This window comes from Pimephales promelas, chromosome 15 (genome assembly GCF_988280905.1).
Source record: "Pimephales promelas chromosome 15, fPimPro1.hap1.1, whole genome shotgun sequence".
NCBI lineage: Eukaryota > Metazoa > Chordata > Actinopteri > Cypriniformes > Leuciscidae > Pimephales > Pimephales promelas.
In genome coordinates this window covers 24290973-24314215 of record NC_142783.1, presented here as the reverse complement: position 1 = coordinate 24314215, position 23243 = coordinate 24290973, and the positions used below count along the sequence as shown (strand labels likewise).

The 23243-nt window shown below is 36.2% G+C and overlaps 1 protein-coding gene across 1 annotated transcript in view; it reads right to left on the bottom strand.

The window, feature by feature from the left end:
- mdga2a (MAM domain containing glycosylphosphatidylinositol anchor 2a) overlaps window positions 1–23243 on the bottom strand; it is a 128377-nt gene that overhangs the window by 56438 nt on the left and 48696 nt on the right. Inside the window, exons 3-7 of the mRNA XM_039679659.2 lie at window positions 22095–22269; window positions 17283–17479; window positions 15180–15312; window positions 12925–13194; window positions 2408–2737 (exon numbers count right to left, since the gene is read on the bottom strand). Of these exons, the coding sequence (XP_039535593.2) occupies window positions 2408–2737; window positions 12925–13194; window positions 15180–15312; window positions 17283–17479; window positions 22095–22269 (1105 nt within the window). The remainder of the gene's footprint in view (window positions 1–2407; window positions 2738–12924; window positions 13195–15179; window positions 15313–17282; window positions 17480–22094; window positions 22270–23243) is intronic.

Sequence of the window (23243 nt, the reverse complement as noted above, 5' to 3'; positions counted from 1 at the left end):
AGACAACAGTCTGGCAAACTACCGGCTTAGCTCCATGTAAACAAGGATGTTGTCACCTTCCTTCTTGGTATCCTAGTGGGACATTTTGTGAAGATTACTAGGTTTACAGGCCTTATCGCTGTTGTGTTGTCATGACGACAAAAGACAGAATATCATTTTACACACTTTTCTATCACTTTAGTCTCATGTTAACCCATATAATATGCTATTATTTGACTATGAACAGTATGTACCATATTTTAATATTTATTGCCTGGTTTCATTTACTTAAATTGTAAGTGTTTTTTTTTATTTAACTAAGGATTCCTGTAATGGACATAGAAATGTCACATATGCTGTCGACTGACCTTGTATTCAACCCACACGATTCATTCAAATGTTTCCAGTTATTCTGAGGATGTCTAGGTGCAAGAAAATCTTAGTTTTTCACATCAAATCCTCAATGACTGAACAATTTGTCCATAATTCTTTCCGCCAACTTTTTTTGATTGAGTCCAGACCTCAGAAACAGCAGGGTCAGGTTGACGTGATAAAATGATCTGTGAAACAGGACAACTGAAGATGTCTATAGTTCAACAATGCCACACAGACACACAGCTTCCTCTAAAATGAGCCCCTTCCATTAAACACACTGTAAATCTTGACTTTCCTATGTTCAAAGTATCTGGACATGAATTGTCCAAGTCTCCACAGCCCACTTCACAAGCACCGTTAATAAAAGATCTGCATGAAAACAAGGGGCCTTGTTGGGTAGTGAGCATATCACTTGATTGTAATCTTTTGGGATTCTCTTAAAAAGTGGGAACAAACTTTCTTTTTAAATCAAATTTTAATACAATTCAAGAAACGGGAGGTCATAATGAAGCTATCATGCGTGCATGAGATGTGCATGAGAGATGATGACAAAGACAGATAAATACCGTACAGTGGAAAATAAGAACTTTTTTCCTCCTTTGGAGAAAAAAAATAGAAATGTACTTTTCTTTCCTCCAGAAGGTGAGTGGGAAAGACTGATTTATATAAAGGGATGGTAATGAGTATAGCATGAAAAAATAGGAGAACAATGCTGAATGTATTTCCGATTGCGACTGCAGGGGGCCTGGTGGGAGAGAGATCTTGCGTCTGCAGGTTGATTAAGCATGACTTCTTTTGCAGACCCAGGGCAAACAAACAAACAAACAAACAAACAAACATTGGATATTTTGCATAATGAAATGAGTCAGAAAATAAATCACATTATCCATTTTGGCAACATTAAAAGCCTAAAACAGCATTATCTATGTTTTGTCGCAGAAAAAAAAAAATTTTAGATCTACATTTGTATCATTAAAATGTCATCAGTGGGGGAGGCTGAGATTATTTTGTTTTATTGAAGCTATAAAGCCGTAATGTGCCGAAACAGTCGGTAAAACAATAATAAATGTAATCGTTATAAAAATATTTTAATAGTAAATAATTGTAATGTTTTTTATTTATTTATTTCAAAGAGTGATGGAATCCTACCATTAACCCCATTTCCACTGCAATTGTTTCTCATTTATTCAGTAATGCATGCATGATTTCTAATTAATTCATATTTATAATGAATAAATCCATGTTACTGCAAGTGCCAAGCTAGTTAAAACATGGTACGGTATCATCTGCTGAAACTCTTTTGTCATTTTAAATGTACTATTTTGCAATGCAAAACAATTTACTTATGTGTACAATATGTTTCAACGTATTTGGTTGTACGACCTGACATAAAAACAGTCAAAAAAATGTATTTTAAATGTTATGTAACAGTTGAAACTTGCTTAAACACACCTCAAAAAATATGCATCACATCAGTTTTTGAAAAGATTTCTAAAAAGTTTTAAAACACATTTATTGAAGAATTATTTGTCAATGACCTATTTATATTGTCCCATATACATTTGTTTTTACAGCCAATTAAACATTATTAATAGAGTTACAAAAAATCTTGTATTTCTCAAGATCAAAACACCCTTTGTTAAACCACATTGTCGGATTTAACAGATGTTTACAGGTGGTGGAGGAATGCTGATTTTCTTCATTCAATTCTAACAGCACTTAGACGACTTTAGATAGTGTTGTGTTATATTATGGAGTGGCTCACACTTCATTAAATGACAAACACATAAGTAGCTGGATCCAGCCAAAGTAAAATAGCAGTGACGCAAAGGAAATAGGTTATAATAGGCTATAGATAAACTGGACATTGTAACGTGTGAGCACGCAAAAAAAAAAAAAAAAAAAAATTCCTGTATGAAATAGTTTCTTGTGAGCATGCAAAAAGTTTCTTGTGCAAAAGTCTTTATATTTTTAATTTCTTTCAAACGTCTCTTTAGAAGCTCTGTAAAAGCCAGCTACCCTCTTTAATTTGTAAAGAATAAGAATAGCTCACCAGTGGTGGAAGAGATGTTGACGTCTATGCTGATCTCTGGTATCCCTCCGTTCTTTAGTGAGGCCACACAGGTGTAAGTGCCAAAGTCAGTAAACTTGAGGTCGATGATGTCCAGGTTTGTGGTTCCTGGGGCAACGTCTGGGTCAGTCTGGGTGATGACCATCCGCTCTGAGCTACGCAGTGGACGGCCGTTTTTAAGCCAACTGAACATCAGCTCCTCAGGCGGCGTAGCCTCTACCTGACAGGATATCTTCACCTCCCTGCCGATCTGGATGTTGTCATCATTATGATAGGGGTCTGGTGTGATCCAGAACCGGCCCTTCTTCAGAGCTGTGTGGGCAGAAAGAAATGCAACCTATTTAATAATGACAATAATGTTCATGTGGATTATTCTTCAACTTTGGCCATTTTTCGCCCTTTAATAGTTAGAAAATACACTCAAGACACTCTCTAACTAGTTTATTTCAGAGGAACTTATTTCACAAGTTATTTAGGACTCATTCCTCGTCATTTAATTTGGGTGACGTCATTAAATTGTTGATCGCAATGTTACCTGGGCCAATTAAAGGTGCAGTGTGTGATTTTAAGCGGATTCTAGTGGTGAGGTTGCGAACTGCAACCAACAAAAGTTACGGTGGACGACGGGAAAAGATGTGAGACAGTAGAGAGTAGCCAGTTAAGCAATGAGGTATCTTTACAAAGATAAATTAAGAAATTAGGTTTCATTTATTATTCAGTAAAACAATGTTATTGCGAATATTATTGTTACTTGTTCATCATTACGTCAGTGTTTTATTCGCTGACTTTAGCTAGCTTCCTTGCACGAAGAACAACATATGAAACGTGTGCATCTCTGGTAAGTAATTGCAATTTTTTAATTTTCAATGAGTAGAGTAAAATATTTAGTTTTTAAAATTATTTATACATATTTTTATATTAAATATTTAGTTAATATAGTTTTTATATGATAATATTTCTTTTTTTATTCCTGGTATGTAAAAGTACCTGGTGTTGAAGAAAAACCCATTAAAAAAGGCACTTTCGTTTTACAAAATATCGGTTTGCTCAAGAAGCATTAACACACTGCACATTTTTTTTTTTTATCATTAAGTCTCTTAATCTCTTCATACAAGATTTGTACAGCATGGTTAATGATGCATTAAACGCAGTGCGTCAGTTTACATAGCTAAAAGGTCTTTGCTTAATGTAATTTCAAAACAGTTTAATATATTTTTCCACATTTCATCCACACCACTGCTTTGGAAGTCATTATCACTGTGACAAGCCAGTGACACAAAAATGACAAAACATAAAATGTTAATAAAATACCCATGGGCTATTTTTAAGTATTTGACGTGAGTGACTACCATCTTAGCCAGTGAAAACAGCACAAATAAAGCGGGATCTTAAAATACATCATCCCACTATCACCCCGAATAAGGTGAGAAATAAACAGAGGGCCCCTCAAGACACACACACACACCAACGTGATATTATTTAGATAAGGTATTGTCAAGGAGTCGCGCACTTTCTCTGTTCTTCGGAGAACAGACGTTTCCTTCCACAGAACCTCAGTCCTTTGACACTGACATTGAGAAGAACTCTGACTCAACCACACTGACATCTACAGAGTTGGAAATGATGTAAGAACGGCATGACATGACACACACTTTCCACACTACTCCACACATGCTAATGAGTTAATCTTTGCAAGGCTGGATTGAGAGATACTGCGCACTGTGAACTCACATTCAGAAATAACTCCAACTCAAAGCTCACCAGACTGAACAGCAACTATTTTAGGATCTTTACGAGTTAAAACCACACAGTAAATAAGCCGAAACAGCAACCCGCCATTCTAAAAAAAAGAAAAACAATCTTTTGTAAAGTCGCAAAGTCAACATGAAATCAAAACTGACTCCCTAATAAAAATTGCTGGTGTTGTTTTATGATTCAATTATTCATTGAATTTATTGAAACAAATGCTATATTATATTCTATTTTGGTCACCAAGGAAGGCTGCGTTTATTTGATCAAAAACTCACTGACCCAAACTTATATATCAATATATTAACCTCTCTTCACCTGTCACAGAGACCAATGTTCACAATTTGATTGGTTCCCAATGGATAAAATCAATTCCTGTCTTACATTTTGTTCTTGTTATTTTGGGAACTGTCACATTACCCAAGGAAATGGGTTGTGAATGCAATTTTTCTAAAGTCACGTTGACTTCAACAAAACACAACTGCATCATGAGATTTTGGAGGTTTCTTTCTTTTTTGTTTTAATTTTCATTAGTGCTCTCTTTTCATCAGGAGTAAAGGGGTCAGAGACACACAAGCAAATGACTCCCAATGGGATCCCAAGTCTCAAGCTATGAGCCAAAGCAAAACACCACAAACTCATTTCCCAGTAATTTTTGAGAATGCTGTGCATCTGGCCCTATTAATCAGTGACTGAATTATTTAAAAACAGCTTTTAGCAAATCTTATTAACCAATTTATTTGCATTTTTTCTGCACATTTTACAATCTGTTACAATCTGGACTGTTGCAAGGTGGACTACAATGATGAAACTGGCAGAGACTGCTTATTATAAGATTGATGACAACGAAGAGCTGTAACTTTGCAGGGTTGCTTTATGCAAGGTTCGGCTCAGCAGGCCTTTCCTTACTGGTCAATTTGCGACTTAATCAATAGCAGAATATTGTGGTGAGATAGCTGTGCAGTCTTTGGTGTGCTCGTAAAAAGTGCAGGGTGCTAATGCTTTCGAGTCCAGTTCTGTCATTATCAAAAAGCGCTGCAGGTAAGCAATTACCAAGAGACAAGCTGCTTAATCTTTCCAGAACATTTAATGTCAGGTTGCTACACGTTGAGCGTTCGACGATGATTTCTTACAGTAATCCGCTGTAATAACATCTCTTGAAATTTCAAAAAACGCTTAAAATGGAAATCCAACTTTTTGCTTCAACTCTTAATGAGCTTTCCAACAGAAGAATATATCAAGGAGCTCCTAAGAGAAAACATAATGGTTTCTATCCACCATTTGCACCTGTGTTTTGTAACTGTTTGTTTTATGTTTAACGGCTGGGAAAGAATTAAGACATCACCTTGAATTACTGCTCAGCTTTTTTGCACTCCACAAACAGTATAATAATGCTCAAATATGATTCCTTTCTGGCATCAAATATATGCAGAAGATATTGATGGATGCATTTCAAACGATTTTGTTCTAGATGGGTCTTTTCTTTGTGATATTATAATTAGTTAGTTATTTCCTCAGCTCAGCACCCACCACAGATCATTGTCAACACACTTGTTGCATTACTGTATATAAAAAAATCAATAATCCTTTTGACTAGTCTTGTATAGTCGTTCAATCAGAGTGAATAGATACAGTGAATGGTTGAGAAATGCCTTTTACTGATGAATATGTTTACAAGCACTTTTCTTTACTTTTATCATCTTGTGCAACCATGGGAATTTAAAAGGCATCTTTAAAGTAGTTTACTTCATGGCCACATTTGCACTAGTCAATTTCCCCTTTTATAGACAGCAAATCTGTAGTTTCAGACTTACTCTGTAATGCTGAATATTGCAGGAAGGCTTTGTCATTTGGAAATGGAACATAATAATCAGTGAACTAAAATAAATGTCTTTCATAATCAAAAGTAAACCGATTATCATTGCCTGGAACATAACGAGCAATAACCAACCAGTTCAATTTAAACAATAGTTTATCAAACAGATATAATGCACTATGCACTCATTGACTAACTGTCAGTAAAAACATTTTGCATAGAAATCATGGTTCATTGGTAAGTTTGCACCTGCAAAAACCACAGAGGTGGGAGTCTTAGAAACATGAATGGCTATGCCAGAATGTTCTATAAAAATATATTAATATTTTATTATAAATATTATACTCTCTCTCTCTCTCTGTATGCAAAAGCCTCTAAGTGCCATTTGAAATTTTCTTCTAAAATGACCATTTTTATCAAGCTTGTATATTTAAGTTCAGTAATTTCACTTAAATGACAGAACTTAAATATGCAAGCTTGATACAAATGGTCATTTTAGAAGAAAATTTCAAATGGCATTTAGAGGCTTTTGCATCTGAACTCTTCATATAATATATATATATATATATATATATATATATATATATATATATATATATATATATATATGAAGAGTTCAGATGCAAAAGCCTCTAAATGCCATTTGAAATTTTCTTCTTTAATGATGATTTTTATCAAGCTTTTATATTTAAGTTCAGTAATTTCACTTAAATAACAATTAATAGGTAATTATCATTGCCATTTAAGTGAAATCACTGAACTTAAATATACAAGCTTGATAAAAATGATCATTCTAGAAGAAAATTTTAAATGGCACTTAGAGGCTTTTGCATCTAAACTCTTCATATATATATGTATACAATTAACATTATGTAAATATTTATATACTTTGAATAAATTATATTATCTAATCTATATTTGGTCGTGTACACTATTAACTGCAGGCATGCACTCCCTGATAAAAATTAGGAAAAATGATTTATTCATCAAAAAGAGAATGAAGCTCAGAACAAATTAACCTGTTTAGAGGAAATTTTGCATGAAAATCTTTTCTGGGCATGCAAAGAGTGTATAAAAAGTATACCACCGTCTCACATTCCCTTATACAAAAGGCAGTAGTACACTCAACACAAAGCCCCACCAACAAGATGCCCTCCCATTAGAGAAGAAATGGTTGGATACAAATCTGTTGTTAGCTGTAGTAAATCACCACTGCAGCAGTCTGCTAATAGTCACCACCTCATCAACAGCAATGGAATTCTCTATTATCCATTTTATTTAGCGGAAAAATAAGTCAAGTAGTGCAATGTACGAGGGGATCATTCGTGAGCCCAGCTAATTTGAAAACAGCTTTACAAGCAAAAGCTGCATTTAGTCATTACATCCAGTGGAATCTCATCAATGTGCCCTCACATTCACAATACTGACACATCGCATGCCCATAATACAGACAACGCAAATTCGCACAGCAATTCTGCTGAGAAAACAGTTGATGTGAATGACCATCAAAGTGATTCAGAACACAATTTCCATATCAGAAATATGACCAATTTCAGCAGCCAGGAAAAGGGGGATGGTAGGACCGATCTTTGCATGCCTGTTTGATTGCTTGGTGGAAAGTGGCCCAAACGGGAGATGATATCTTCACTGTAAATAAATAAAAAGATGAGTTTCTACGGCAGTGTGCAGGCTCAGCAATACCCTCCCTTCCATCCCCTTGGCTAATAAATATCTTATAAAGAACGTTGGGTTATTTTGCAGTTATCTGCAGAGCAGACCCTGCAACATCTGGCATAATCGGCTGAAGAGTACTGACAAGGCTCAGTTTTTGAGTGATAACTGGGGAAGGGTGGGGTGTGTTTTATTGATGGTGCTGCCAGCGGGTGCTGGAACAGAGCTGTCAGAAAAGGCCTTACTCAGGGATGGCTATCTGGTCACTCCCACCTGGGTGCCACTGAATGACGGCCCATTACGCCTCTCATCAGACCTATCTGCCCCCAAGTAATCCCTGCACTGCGTTTGCTCTGTATAGGAGCCGAGCAAGATTACAGGACTAAAACTGATAATTCTGTCATCATTTACCCACCCCCATGTTAGTCCAAAACCAACATTTTTTTTCTTTCATGCAATTACAAATACAATTCAGCTTCAAAAGCATCATGTATAGTGACGGTTGGCATTTAAAGTCCCTGTAAAGTCAAAATTAAGTATGAGTTTGTCACACCACAGAAAAATGTGTTACTAGCCACCCAGCCAAATTTGAATAATAAAAAAGCCACCCAATAAATAAAATAAGCTATTAAAATCTTGAAAAAAAAAAAAAAAAAGAGAGCATTATTCTCTGCTCTCAAACGCTGGGGTCGTGTCCACTGGCCACTCGTGGGAAAGCTTGCTGCCGACGGTGATATTAGGTGATACCTATGGGTGATACCAAAGCCCGTCTTACGGTCCATATTAGACATTCTCTGGTGATACTTCTTTCGGAAGGATGAAGGCTGAGTGATCCTTCTTGATGTGATCGTTTTTCGGAAATTTAAATAAGGACACGATCTGTTTTGTGCATGATCGCATCCAGGTAGTAGCCTACGCATTTCTGTGACGAAGGCATAGGCTAGCTAGCAAAGGCTGTAGTAACTTATAGTACTGAGTGACTTTAAGCTAGCGCCATATGATCCTGTTCTTATTTATGCAAATGCTTTTAAACCATTTATGTGCGACAAGACAAAAGAGAATGCACTGCCAATGAATGTCCTCCTGATACACACACACGACGCACAGAAAGACACGCGCCATGCAGTATCGCACGGACAGCACGCCAGTATCGAGTTCTGTTTCGCTGCTTGAACGAACAAAAACACACGTGTATGCCAAAATGTCCGTATTGTCAAGTATCTTCACAAGAACAGTCTTGAGTTAAAATCTTAATGAAAGTAAAGAGTAGTGAGAGAATCAGATATGAGATCCTGTCAGCGGCGGCAGGTCTTAAAGTGACAGCAGCCTCTAATTCTCTCTGTCAGAAAAGTTAACCAAAGAACAAAGGGAACAGAAAAAAATACTAACTTATCTTGACAATTTTCTTGAATTTGAGGAAGATTTCCAATTACTCTTTCCAAATACTGGGACACACACACACACGAATCAGTATTTTCATCCTTTTGATTTTAATTAAATAATCATATTTTATTGAAATTCCAGAGAATCTGCACAAATCTGTTAATTGTACAAACAAACTCAATTTATTCAATTAATCTGGCTAGCAGTGGAACAAGCAATTAGTTAACATGTACTAGATGACTTAGTTTAGTTTATGTTAAAACTGTAAATGGATGTATATTTTATTTCCAATTAAATCTTAAATATTATATCAAAATATTTGGAGTTTATTTGTTTAATCCACTTCACTTCTCTATATCTTCTCCTCAAAATAGAGCCACCTCTATTCTACCTTCATCCATCCTCAAGAGTTCAGCTTCCTCCCTAATAAGTGATTGAAGAAACAGTTCACCTCAAACACCACCCCATCTGGCTACACATGCTCTTTTTCCCATTGCAGGAGAAAAGGTCATATTTCAAATGGCCAGTACAGCTGCTATCATAGAGCTTTGTACAAGCAGCCAGCAGAGTGTGTTGGGATTACCCCAACTTCCAAACCCATGTAATATCGTTTTCTCTCCAATCCCTTGCTTATTTTGCCCAACAAATGAGAATCCGCCAGCTGTGCAGCAAAGAAGCTGCACAGCCCAAGCTTGTAACGTCCCCTCTGACGATCTTATATTATAAAACCTTCCTCGATCTACGGAGCTACAGAATGGGCCTATCATTGCTATTTTATGCCCAATAATTTTGTTTCCATCCATAAGAAAAAGCCTATAAAACCTAAAAGGCTATCGCGTATAGGACAAAAAGGCAGCATTGGTCACAAGTGAGCCATAAATTGGTGGCAATGATATTGCAAACTTCATGGTTTCATGTGATGTAGTAGAAAATGAGCTCTTCACTGAAGGTGGTTAATACAGTACATGAAGAAAAGCACAAAAGTAAGCTGAACGGCATTGTGGGAAGTTCATTTTGTTGTTGTGAGAGTCAATTAATACATTGAAAATACTTTTAAAGTGTGGATCATTAGGCATGCAAAGTGTTTCTGCAACAGCGATTATTGGAAACCAGGACCAGAAACTGAGCCACCAGAGGATCAGTATGTGTGAGTAAACAAAGTCTAATGGAAATGAATGTTAAAATAATAGCATTTTAATATTACAATGAATGAATAATGCAAAAAGTGTCTCGGAAGGTTATGTATGACAATAAATAACTGTCTTCTAATGTGAAATTTATTTATGGGATAATCTACAGTCAGCTGGTCATTAACACAAAATAAAAGACTTACTTCGACCTGGTGCCCTGATCAACCAGTCTGGGTATTTAAGCAATATCACACGAGCAGCACAATTGCTAGTGTTATATTACTTTTATACAATTATTTTATCAACAATAAGTTAATAATGAGTCATATTTTAGACACAATTTTGTTATTTACAGCTATTTGCTTCAACAACACAGAAGCAGAATCGTCGCATACCTCGTTCTTGAATGATTCAGTTATTTTAACGAATCAGTTGAATGAATGATTCAATAGCTTTCTCATAAAGAAAATAACTTGCTTCATTTATAAATTAATTAGTGTTTTTTAATAATTATTGACTCACTCATAATTAGAGTCACTTGTTTAATTCGTGAAATGCTCAGCATTTTTTTATTAAATGGTTAAACGAACGATACACTCATAAAGAGAGTGACTGAATTAATCAGAACTTTCAACAATTGGTTAAACAAATTATTAATTTATAAAGATAGGCAATCGTTTCATTCTTGAATGAATAATCATTTTGAATTTTTGAATGAATAGATTGAGCGAAGTGTTAAAATGACTGATAAAGTTGACGTATGGTGTAATGAAGTAATTTGCTGAATCTTTTTGTAAAATCCCCACCTAATGCACAGACTGTGTCAAAAAAACACCGAAAAGTCCCAGTGCTGTTAGACTGCGCTAACCAATCACATTTGAGGACCAGAAATAACTTGTATAATTTATGGTAATGTAAGCTGACAGCTTACCCAAATAAATGGAGAAAAAATAAATTATTGAACTGAGTTTAATAATTTTATCATTTGAGTCAAAAGAGAGCAAAGTAAAACATTAAAATGGATATCACAGCAATTACCCTTTGCTAAACCAAACTCATCAGACCAAGCACATTTAAAAAGGTTTCTGGATATCAGAAGAAGAAAAAAATCCCAAAATTGATACTCAGAATGATACTGATACTTGTCAGTAATGATACTAACCCACAAACTAAACTGCTCTTTGTTGTGAGGAGAGCTCAGAGAATTACACATGGCAGCTTTCTTTCTTTTGTATGATCCTTTCTCCCTTTGCTGTCTACCTCACCAAGATGATCCTCCTCACTGGCAAGACATCTGACTCCCATACTCTCCAGCCTCACACACAAACCCCGCTCGCTGGAAATGCGTAATCTCACTGTGCTCCCCAGACCCAGACAGTAAGGGATTCACATTAAAACCTGGACCTCCAGATGTGTAAACAGCTTTTTGTGCACCCAGGGGATCAGCCTTGAGGAGGAGTAACTGTGAAGTAAAGCTGCTCCGAACCGGGGATAGTAAAGCTTCTTCAGAGAGAGTCCCACACACACAGATGCCCGAAAAAGCAAATCCTTTTCTCCATTTCACTCTGCTCTTTTGGCTAGATGTAATAAGTCAAAGTCATGGATATTCATTACACTAGGTAATGGCTCTGGCTGGAAGAGCACCTATTTATAATACATTTCAAGCAAGGCTGAGACTTTCAAACCTTCAAGAAAGTTTCCACAAATACTTTTCTCATAACGCTTATAGTAAGCAATAGCAAAATCTTTGTCCTTTCACATCAGCTTCAAACGACAACTTGATTGTTTTTTCGATGTCATTATTCATAATTGTACACTGCATTCATTGTCAATATATTTATTACCCCCATGTATTGTCATTCTGCCTTCATGATAATCATTATGTAATTCATTATGCACTGATATAAATGGAAATGGGTAAAGTGGAAAATGCTGACAGCAAACTTGAGAGGCTTGTAAAACTTATTGGCGGAGACAATTTACACTGAGTGTGAAGGAAATTAGATGTTATTTACACCCTAGTGTAAATACTAACAGACACTATTTGCATTTTGTCAGTACTGTATATATATACACATTCAAAATGCTCTTATGCTCACCAAGACTGCTTTTTTGAATCAAACATACAGTAAAAATAATAATTTTGTGAAGTGTTATTTTAATTGAAAATAACATTACTCCAGCCTAGTGTCACATGATCCTTCAGAAATCATTCTAATATGCTGATTTGGGGCTTAAGTAAAATTCCTTATTATCAGAGTTGAAAACAGCTGCTTAATATTTTTGTGGATTTTTTTTTTTCAGGCAATGGGTCTGAATGGCTCTAATTCACTAATAACTTCATACAAGTTTTGTATTTATTTATTAGCACAGGAAAAGTTTTCAATTGGTTTCACAACATGTGAGTGGCCATAAATAAAGACATTTGGCTTCACAAATATCATGTTTCTAAGGGTCAGTTATGGTTTGATTTGGGTCTAAATATTAGAATAGAAATTAGATCTGAATTTCAGAATAACTTTAACCAAAAATATACTGATAATTCCTGATGAGAGCAAAGGGATCTGAAAATGCCACAAGCCTAATGCAAACTCAGGTCATGCCACTTCTCCAACATCAAAGTCACTTATTTGAAAGCATTGAGTGGCCAGTGCTATGTACACCTGCTGCAAATAAACAATTTCCAGAAACTATGATACATCAAGCTCAAACAAACTAAACCAACTCGGCCTCGAGGCCTCTCTTCTCACCTCTGACGACAATGTTGGTGGATTTCTTTGCAGGATTACCCACGTTGTTACTGGCTACACAGCTGTAAACACCAGCTTCATCTGTGCTGATGGCAGGTATAGTGAGGGTTCCACCATTGAGAACACTCTTCTTTGGAAGCTCTTCGCCATTCCGGACCCACGCCAGGGTCGGGTTGGGCTCGCCTCCAGAGATGATGCATACCAGAGTCACTGTCTGCCCAGGATTGGCCACAATGGGGTCTTCCACAAGCAGCTTAATAGAGGGGGAGGCTAAAACAAAAACAGAACAGGTTAATCTTATCAACTTCACATGGAAGACCTATTTTCTAAGCAAATGCCTGTATGACAGCTGTCCAGAAACAATGGTTTAGTTTCAAATTTTAACAATATTTTTGCATGGTTTTTGAAGCATCAACTTTGAGATGGACAGTGTTGCCAACTATATTTTTAAAGGAAAGAAGCTAAAGCCTGCCTAAAAAGTTGCTAAATGTCGCTAGATTACTTCATATGACAATTAGCATATTCACTTGTGTTCTACCTGCCTAGTTCTCTTCTAATCTGTGCTCAAATACTGTATTTTAATATAATATAGTTGAACGTCCAATTAAGCTGTTTTCATTTTCAATACATTTTTTGTCAGACAATAGAACGAGTATGATACAGTATAGTGAATGACAACATTTTTATGTGTGTAAAATGAACTGAATTGAGAGAGTTCAGAAACTGGATGAACTAAAGCTCTGTGGTAGTGTGTTAAGCATGGAAATCAAAACAGTTCAACTAAATTCTTTAAATACAAAACAAAGTAGAAGCAGATAAGTGATAAGTCCATTCACGTCTGTCAACAGCCGTGTGCTCAACAGAATGTGCTGCTGCTTCTCTCAGCCATTACCTGAACAGGATAGACACAGAGAGAGGTGTAATGGCAGGGAGAAAGAAAGACCTCGCACTAGCAGGACAGTACTGGCAAAATTGGGAAAGTTATGAGGTTTGTCCAAAAAAGTCAGTAGATTTGTCGATAGGCGCTTTTTTAAAATAGTAAGTCGTTAAATTGGCAACACTGGAGATGGATTGTTTAAAAAAAAAAAATCTTTGTTTATGTTCATCTAAAGAAAGAAAGTCTAATAATATACTGTATATCAGGAATGCCATGAGGGTGAGTAAATGATGAGAAAATATTAATTTTTTTCAGCTTCTGAAAAGTTTGAGGAAGAAAACACTTATCAGCTTGACTCATGAATATTAATTAAGTGACGTTATACGATTTTAAAGGAATCAAAAACAGTTTATTTGCTAGTTTAGAAGCAATACCAGGTGCACAGCCAACTTCAAGTGAGTAATTACAGCAAATACACAAAGTTCATGTACTGTCACCTCTTGTTGACAATTATGGTGGTTTACCTAATTACGCTAATGTGTTTATTAAAAAAGCTTATGCTTAAAAAGTGCTATTTACAATTATCACCCAAAGAGATTGGTTTACTTGGACCCATAATGCACTAGGTGACCACATCCAATCTATATAATCAAGGCCTTGTCTCAAAAGCACACTGGCAAGCTGTGATGTAAGGGCTTTCAAGTTGGCAAAGCTATCAGTCAATCCCCGGGATTGTGCCATGATCATCATCATCATCATCAGATATGTGTTGCCAGAAATGCGCTGAGAGACGGAAAATAAGTGAGAAAGAAGGATGGTCCAAGAAAATGACCGGGTCTGGTGGAGAGGGAGAGGAAGAGAGGAAGAAACAGAGATGGCCGGAGGAAAAGGTCTGCCGACTCTATTCATCCTTTAATGGATTCCGTAAAGGTTAGGTCCTCGCCACAGTAGCGTGTGAAGCCCACCGCGACAGATAAGGAGCACAGGAACCCGCAGGGCCATTTCCTCAAGAACGTGGTTTTGCCATAAGACTGAATTAACTGCAAGGCCAGTGGTGAAAACATCAGCCTGGGGTGTTTTTTTTTTTTTCCAGCCATCAACCGACAGAGGAGAAAAGTAGCAGCAGGCCTCTAAATGTAACAGGCGTAACATACTCAGTAACACATGCAGCACTCACAGCTCGCTGATTATCAGACCACACAGCACTTGTGGTGACAAGAGCCTTAGGGCACTTCCTTTGGAGAGTTGCTTCTGTGGTGCTGCATGTATGTACTTTCTTATTCGTTGGGCGGCTCAAATATACTGTAGCAGAAGGAGCCTAAAATAACAGACAATGCTGTGCACAAGGAGGAGGTACTGTATCTTCGGCATCTCTCACCGGTTTTGTTGGTGAGCCGGAATAGCACACTCTTGTCGGGGATGCCGCAGACATTGCGGACAGAGGCAGTGCATGTGTAGTTTGCGTAGTCCTGAGGACGCAGGTTCTTTAACTTCAGGATCTTGGTCTCACCCTGCAAGCCAAGAAGACGATATTGTATAAATTGGGTTTTGCTTCAGGTCAGGACACAGATTTTACATTAGACATCAAGAGGTGATCCAACAAAGTACCAAAAAGTTTTGATATTTGATAGCTAATATTTTTTTTTATATATATTTATATTTTGTTATGGTCAAGTCAGCATTACAGTGAATGGCGCTCTCTTTGGTGAAGGTGCTTCCATTTCAGTGAGTATATACAACTTGTTTTGATGCAAGTAACTCTATATAACCTTTTTAGTTTGTGGTAAATTAATGCTAAATACAAATAATTAAATGCAACTAACCATATAATGGTGCTAATAAATAAACTGATCTTTTAAAAAAAGGGGGAGGACAGTGTTGTAGTCGAGACCACCTCACTCGAGTCCGAGTCGACACCGAGACCAGAGAGAGTCGAGTCCGAGTCAAGACCGAGTCCATAGAGAGTCGAGTCCGAGTCGAGTCCGAGACCAGAGACGGTCGAGTCCGAGTCGAGACCGAGACCAGTGAGGGTTGATTACCTAATTTACTTTTATTTACTTAGAGAAATCGTTTTTTTTTTTTTTTTTTTTTTACTGAATTTACTTAGTTTAAAAAATATGATCAGTTTAGGGTAAAAAGGCCACAAAGTAGGTGGTGTTAAAAGTAATTTTATTACAATTCTTCATGCGCAGTTGCGCACTAGAAAATCACCAATCACTGGGCGTGTCAATCAATTTAAAGAAATATTTTATTAACATACATTAATAATCATGAAAAATATTTTTAATTGAACTCGAGTGGACTCGGGAATAATTCCGAGTCCTAAAAAAAAAATGTTCGAGTACGAGTCAATTCCGAGTCCAAATGGACACGAGTCCATGACAAGACCAAGACCATTAAAATATGGTCTCGAGACCGAGTCCGAGACGAGTCCGAGTCTCGAGTACTACAACACTGGGGAAGGATATCTGTCATTTTGGTAGAAGTTAATATGAACAAAACTCGTTTTTTGTAATTTAATGACCAATGTAAAATCTGTATTCAGAACCAAAACCAGTTTTATTATGGCAACTGTGCACTTACAGCAAATGGTTCACCTCAATCAAATGAGTAACTTACTTTTTGTCATCTTTAGATGAGGTCAATTTGCACAAAGACATTTAAGTTGATCGGTTATAAGTAGTGGCACTGTTTGATACCAAAACCTTCTGAAGATTCTTGGCTTTTGATCTGCTTTCTATTGACAAAAAACTGCAGTGCAGCAGCTTCATGTTCATAGTTCTGAAGGGGTTGAAAGAAGGCTCTATTGAAAATAACACGCAGGATCTCCTTTAAGTGCACAGACTAATGTTGCATGAATGATTCTCTGTGGGGAATAAGAAAAGCGAAACAGGTCCAGAAATACCCTGCATCTTATGACTAATTACCAAGACAGATCCACTCTGAGCCAATCACTGTGCCATATCGGATATGGCAAAGCTGTGTTTTGAAAGCCTTTTTTTTAACTGTCATTTCTGATGTGCATCCTTCTGGACCAGATAACACTCACAATGTCAAACTGATGCTCTCTCTTTGTCTCTCTTGATAGCTGCGACAACTTTGATGCAAGAAATTCATCAAATGTTTTCAAGCATGCCAGCCTTTCATAAAGTTATCTTATATTAAAGTTATCTAGCATCAAGGTCACCATTGATGCACACTATATAACCTAATTTTTATATTACAAACAAATAAATATGATTCCCTTTAACTGAAGTGCAGTGCGAATATCATATATTTCACATCGACCAAATGGTTGAGAGGGAGCATGAAGAATAATTTTCACAGATGAATTGGCACCTCTGAGTCCAGACCTTAAACTCATTAAAAAGTCATTGGGATGTGCTGGAGTACTCTCACATTGACAATACAAGAGTTTGACCAAAAATGGATGCACATCTTGCACGACATTTATCTCCATCAATGTATCCCAATGTCTTACCTGTGTGAAGAAAGGCTCATAGATCTCCACACCCTTGTCCGAACCTTGGGACAAGAACTCCCTTCCTCGTTTCCAGCTGTACCGCACCGGAGGGTTTGAATTGGCAGCACACCGGAGGAACACTGTCCTCTCATAGTAGAACTGCTCCTTTGCCTCTCCTATACTCTGATGGACTGTCACGATGGGGTCATCTAAATCTGAAATGTACACAGATGGGTTGGTCACGCTAACGCTGATCTAGCATTGCTCAAATCACCCTGAAAAAAAAAAACGCCAGGAGACTTCTGTGGCATGGTATACAGGAATAGCCATCTAGAACTCTAGCTAGATATATTCAGTATGCAGACATGTAGGACAGAACAGAATTATGGAAATGACAGAATGTAAATAAACAGAAAACTAGGTTACAGGTAAACAAAAACATCCATATTTAGCTTTATTTATACCCTACTTTATACATTAATATTCATGTTCACTCAATTCTAAAAAGTAAGCTCAATTCAAATGCATGTCACGATGTTACAGATACCAGAAACAGTTGTTTGCCACTACTAGCATTGAGTTTCCGCTAAATATAATGTGGAATAATTCAAACAATTCTACTGTGATATATCTGATTTTTCCCTGTTTCTTTCTAAGCTGCCTCGAAATTGAAGGCGCAATTTTGTTGAATTGCTTAATGAGCCAAAAAGGACCTAAATTAAGTAAGAAGCCCATAAAAGAATTGAAATTTACTGGAGCGCAAATCATACAGTAGCCTATTATGGTACAATATAGACATAAATTGCTTTGCACATTTTTAATATTTAACTCATTAAACACCAGTTAAAATGAGTGTATGTTATTGAGATCCAATGCAGTCTGGTAACACATTACAATAAAGGTCAACAAATATATTTTAACATTAGTTAATGCAATATCTAACATATAACAGATAAAAACGAAAAGTACATTAACAACCAACATTAATAATGTGTGTTCAATTCTACAAACGTTATAACAATACCAAGCACAATTCACCTCTCCACAAATCACACAAGCAAACATAATGTCTAAAATTATGGAGCACGTCGGGGGCCTTTATTTTGGCATCTGAACTGTGAATATTGAAAAGTATTTTTTTTCCCCCTATAATTACAGTGCTTGAGTGGGGAACCATGTGCTTTTAGACCGCCCTCAAAGCAATGCAATTTTAGAGAACTCTCAGCTACCAGTAAGCTGTGCCTTTCAACATCTTTCTTTCTCCTGCTTTAAAACATTAATCAACCTGTCCGATAACAATTTGACAGACAGCATTGGCACGACTCATTTCCTGCTTGTCAGGTTATATTTTTAATACTGAACCACACATTCATTCAGTGAACGTCAATGTGTGTGTTCCTGGAAAAAAACCTAACACATTTTATGTTATGTTTCGCAAAACAAAAAAAAAAAAATGACATAAAATGAGGGTGAGTAAATGATCACAGAATTGTCATTTGTAGGTTAACTATCTCTGTAAATTGAAGAAAAAACTGGATCACTGGATTAAAGGTTTCAGTAGACCCCTTCGGAACAAATATCAACCTGAACGTAATCAATATCACTATTACCTATCTTGACCGCTTTAAACTAATGAGCGCTGCCACGCTTAGAGACAAGACGGGCACTCCAATTTGAAGTACTCGGTTGTTTATCGGCAGTGTGTTGGCTGTTCTTTATCAATGACATGTGTCTAGGCTTTGATCACTGCATCAGGAGTAGCATGTCTCTGATCGATAAAAGCGAGTGCCCACCAGCGAATAGTCCACCGTGAAGCTGGAATAAAAATGACAAGCTGAGGCCTGTTCTCTAATTCAAGGGTAATGACTTGCTCCTCATTGTCTCCCCACGGCAATGCTGCCTGCCATCGTCCATCGCTCCTTCTATTCATCTCTCTGTGCTACCGTAAATCACTTTACAACATCTATGGCTCCTCCGTGTCTGTAGGGAACAGAGGCAACACACAACTCCTTTTTTGACAGGTTGTGATAGCTTTTGATGGTTCCGATAGCAGAGGAGTAAACCTTTGAAACGTGGAAAAATTCAGGAGCTAGCTTACTGACAATGATGTCTCTTTGAAGAATAATCCTCATTTTCAGTTCACTCATTCATTAAACCTCTCATTTTATGCGTTTCGTCACATATTCAAAGCCATGCATTTGATTTCAGCAAAGTCTACGGTTGCCAAAACTTCAATGAGAAGTGTCTTTAAGTCGATAATGAGGCCATCTCTAAGAAAATAAAAGTGTTCACAGATTCAGAATCATGACGTGTATGAGTGCAAAACTCTTTGAAAGAGACATGCGAGATATTCTCTTATGATGAGTCACAAAAAAAAAAAAAAAAAACCTTACTGGCTTGGTCTGGCTTGTGCTAGACAAGAAATAAGACATGCTCCATTAGGGACCTGATAATGTAAATTTGACCATATCAGAAGTACTGTAATTAATTTCAAACATGAAGCCGTAAAGAAACATATGGAGAGGTAAAGGTTGACATATCATAGGATACACATTAATCTTGGCAGCTGTTTTCTCAGTAGTTTTGCATGCGTGTTTTTCTTCAGTTGTTAATATAAAATATAAAATCATGTAGCTAGACTTAAAATGGTTCCTTACAGTAACTTACCACAATATACTATAAACAGCATATAAATAGTATAATATCGGTATTTTTAAAATGTTTTTGAATAAAGGCTCTTATGCAACAAAAGACACATTTATTTGTTGAAAAATACAGTTAATTTTGTGAAATGTTATTAAAATTTAAAATGACTGAACAGTAGTGTATATTTATTAACTTTGGAACAGTAGTGTATATTTATTAACTTTGGAACAGTAGTGTATCTTTATAGAAATAAATCATGTAAATATATTAACAGTATATAATTTTACATACTATGATACATGTTTTATAAATCTAATAGTATACTAATTATTATAATATTTCAAAAAATATAAATATATAATACAGTGGAATATAAAAAGTGACAGCACTAAAAGTCAAAATATTATGTATAATAATATTAATAATATTAATAATAAATAATATTATAAAATCTGGTTACATTTCACATATAAAGCAAAGCTATAGTAGATGACTAGCATAACTAAGATAGTGATGGAAACTTAGTAGTAGTATTGTATTTTTTCCTTAAGCACTTCCTTGTGTCACAGTCCAGTCATTAACATTATTTTGTTATTGTGTCTGCTTCATTAAATGTCACCATAAGTGGATAGAACATTTTCTAAGCAGCAATTTAGCATTTACTTTTATTCAAAGTGACCAACTGTAAACTTATTCTAGGAACATTCATTGCTCAAGGGCACAAAGGTTGTGGCTAATGGCTGGCTCCATAAGAGGCTGAGATTTAGTCACTATAAAACCCTGTTTTGTTAGTGAATATTGTGCCAAAGAAAGCATGTAAAATCGTTTGGAATTTGTACAACTGTCTCATTTTGAGCTGCATAAAGCAGCTAGTGAGGGACACATTAACGCTTAGAAAACGTTCTGGCCCATTATAAACAATTCTGGAAGGTCATTCGGTCATGATAAATTATTTAGATTACTGTGCCTAACATTTTTTTTTTTCAGAGAAATGCTTTTCATAATAGCTAAACAAGCAAGGGATGCGCTTTTTTCTTTTCTTTTCATAATCATGAAAAAAAGGAAAGCGAGGTATGAATTTGAAAACAAGTGTTCAATTAACAAGCTTAAAGGGTTAGTTCAACCAAAAGTGAAAATTCTGTCAGTATTACTCACCCTCATGTTGTTCCAACCCCATAAGAATTTTATTCATCTTTGGAACATAAATTAAGGTATTTTTGATGAAATCTGAAAGCTGGATTACTCTTCCATAGGCTTCTAAGGGATTGAAACTTGCCGGCCCAGAAAAGTTATTAAAGACATCATTAAAATAGTCCAAGTGACTACAGCGGCTCAATCTTAAGTTTATAAAGCCACGAGAATACTTTTTGTAAGCAAAAAACAAACAAAAATAACAACTTTATTCACCTATTAATTTCCTTCTCTGTGGGACTCGAGTGAGTTCACGTAGAGTAACTGCGCAAAGCTTCTGTGTTGTACGTCACATGCAGGCTCACTATTGGCCCACGCTGGTCATGTGTGTGATGCGTGTGACGTACAACACAGAAGTGTTGCGCTGTTACACTACGACGTGAACTCACTCGAGAAAAGGAAATTTATTCACAAATGAATTCGTTTTCCGTAGATGAACGAAAGTCTTACGGGGTTGGAACAACATGAGGGTGAGTAATTACTGAAATAATTTAAATTTTGAGGTGAATTATCCCTTTAATGGTATAATTAAAAATGCTCAATTAAAAATCATATTGTAATATAGATAAATATTTGATTTGATATACCATATGTTTGATTGCTACAACCAGAAGGACAGGACTTTTTCCTTTTCTTTATTAGTTTATAAAATTTGATGTGACAAAATCAACAGTGAACCCAGTGGTACATCAAACACTTTTGCTTATAAGTGTCATTCCAACTGCTTATGTGTAACTTTAAGGATTTAAGTGAAGAGCTGAATCAAGGTATGCATCTGAAAATCTAAGAGAGAGAGAGAGAGAGAGAGAGAGAGAGAGAGAGAGAGAGAGAGAGAGAGAGAGAGAGAGAGAGAGAGAGAGAGAGAGAGAGAGAGAGAGAGAGAGAGAGAGAGAGAGACGCAGACACAGTCAGCAAAGGCGACCGTAATACCAAGCTATGGCTTGCAAGAGTGTGTGGTTTTCTGCAGACGGGCGGATGAGCTTGTTAACTCACAGTAGACATCCACTCGGATGGATTTGATGGCGGGAGTGCCGAGTCCGTTCTCAGCCTTACAGTAATAACGGCCGCCCTGGTGCCTCTGGATGCGGGTTATGCGCAGTGTCTCGTTGAATACGCTGGAGTCCTGGAAGCGGTCAGTAGCACTGCCTGCTGTCTTGGTCCATCGTATCTGAGAGAGAGAGAGAAACAAAAATAATATTAAAAAGAGAATCATAAGCTAGTGGTTTAAAGCAGTCAGAGTTCACATCTCTGGTGAAGCACACATGGCTCATATATCTTTAAACATGGTAAACAATATATATTGTTAATGAGATATATTGTTGAGTAAAAAAGATAATATTGAACAGTGTTCTTTTAGTATTTTTAAAATTATATTTTTATTTCAGTTTTGTTTTTAATTTTAAACTTCTATTTAACTGAAACTTAATTCAGTTAGTTGTCAAGGCAACATTTCAATTTTCATTTTATGTATATTTGATTTTATTTCATTTTTAATAGTTTAAGTTTTAGTTAACGATAACAACACTCATGTTAAGTGTTGTTTAAGTGTTTATGTTAAGAGCAAATTTGGTCTCTTTTCTGAAACATCTGGCAGATATGTTTGCTAATAATAATACAGTCCAATAACAAAGACGCCTTTGTATCTGTCTGGTTGTATAATATATGGCTCTTAACCAGCTGCACTAGACCTGTAGGCATACAGTAGCTTTAAGCACGGTATTATATTCTTTAAAAGGAATATGGAAGTCATGGACAGTCATGAAGAGTTCATAAGATATGATATTATCAGAATTGTCAAATAAAGAAAAGATATAAATTAAACCTCTTTAAACCAACTGGAAAAAGAGAAAGATTTCATATTATATTCGTATTATTCCACAAAGGAGTTTTGTGTGGTGAGAAATTGTGGATGTAACACAATTTCCATGCAAGAAGAGCCTGCTGATGAAAATTAGGGAGTTTATTCTAATTACATTTTAAGATAAAAGGGAGGCCTCCGATGTTATTAAAGATATGAGGAATAAAAACACATATAGAATTTGTATTCATTAGACATCTTCTAATCTAATTTATTTTAAACACCTTTATAGTGTTATGAAAATTTTGCAATTTGAGTCCCCCATCACTTCTACAGTTGGAAGC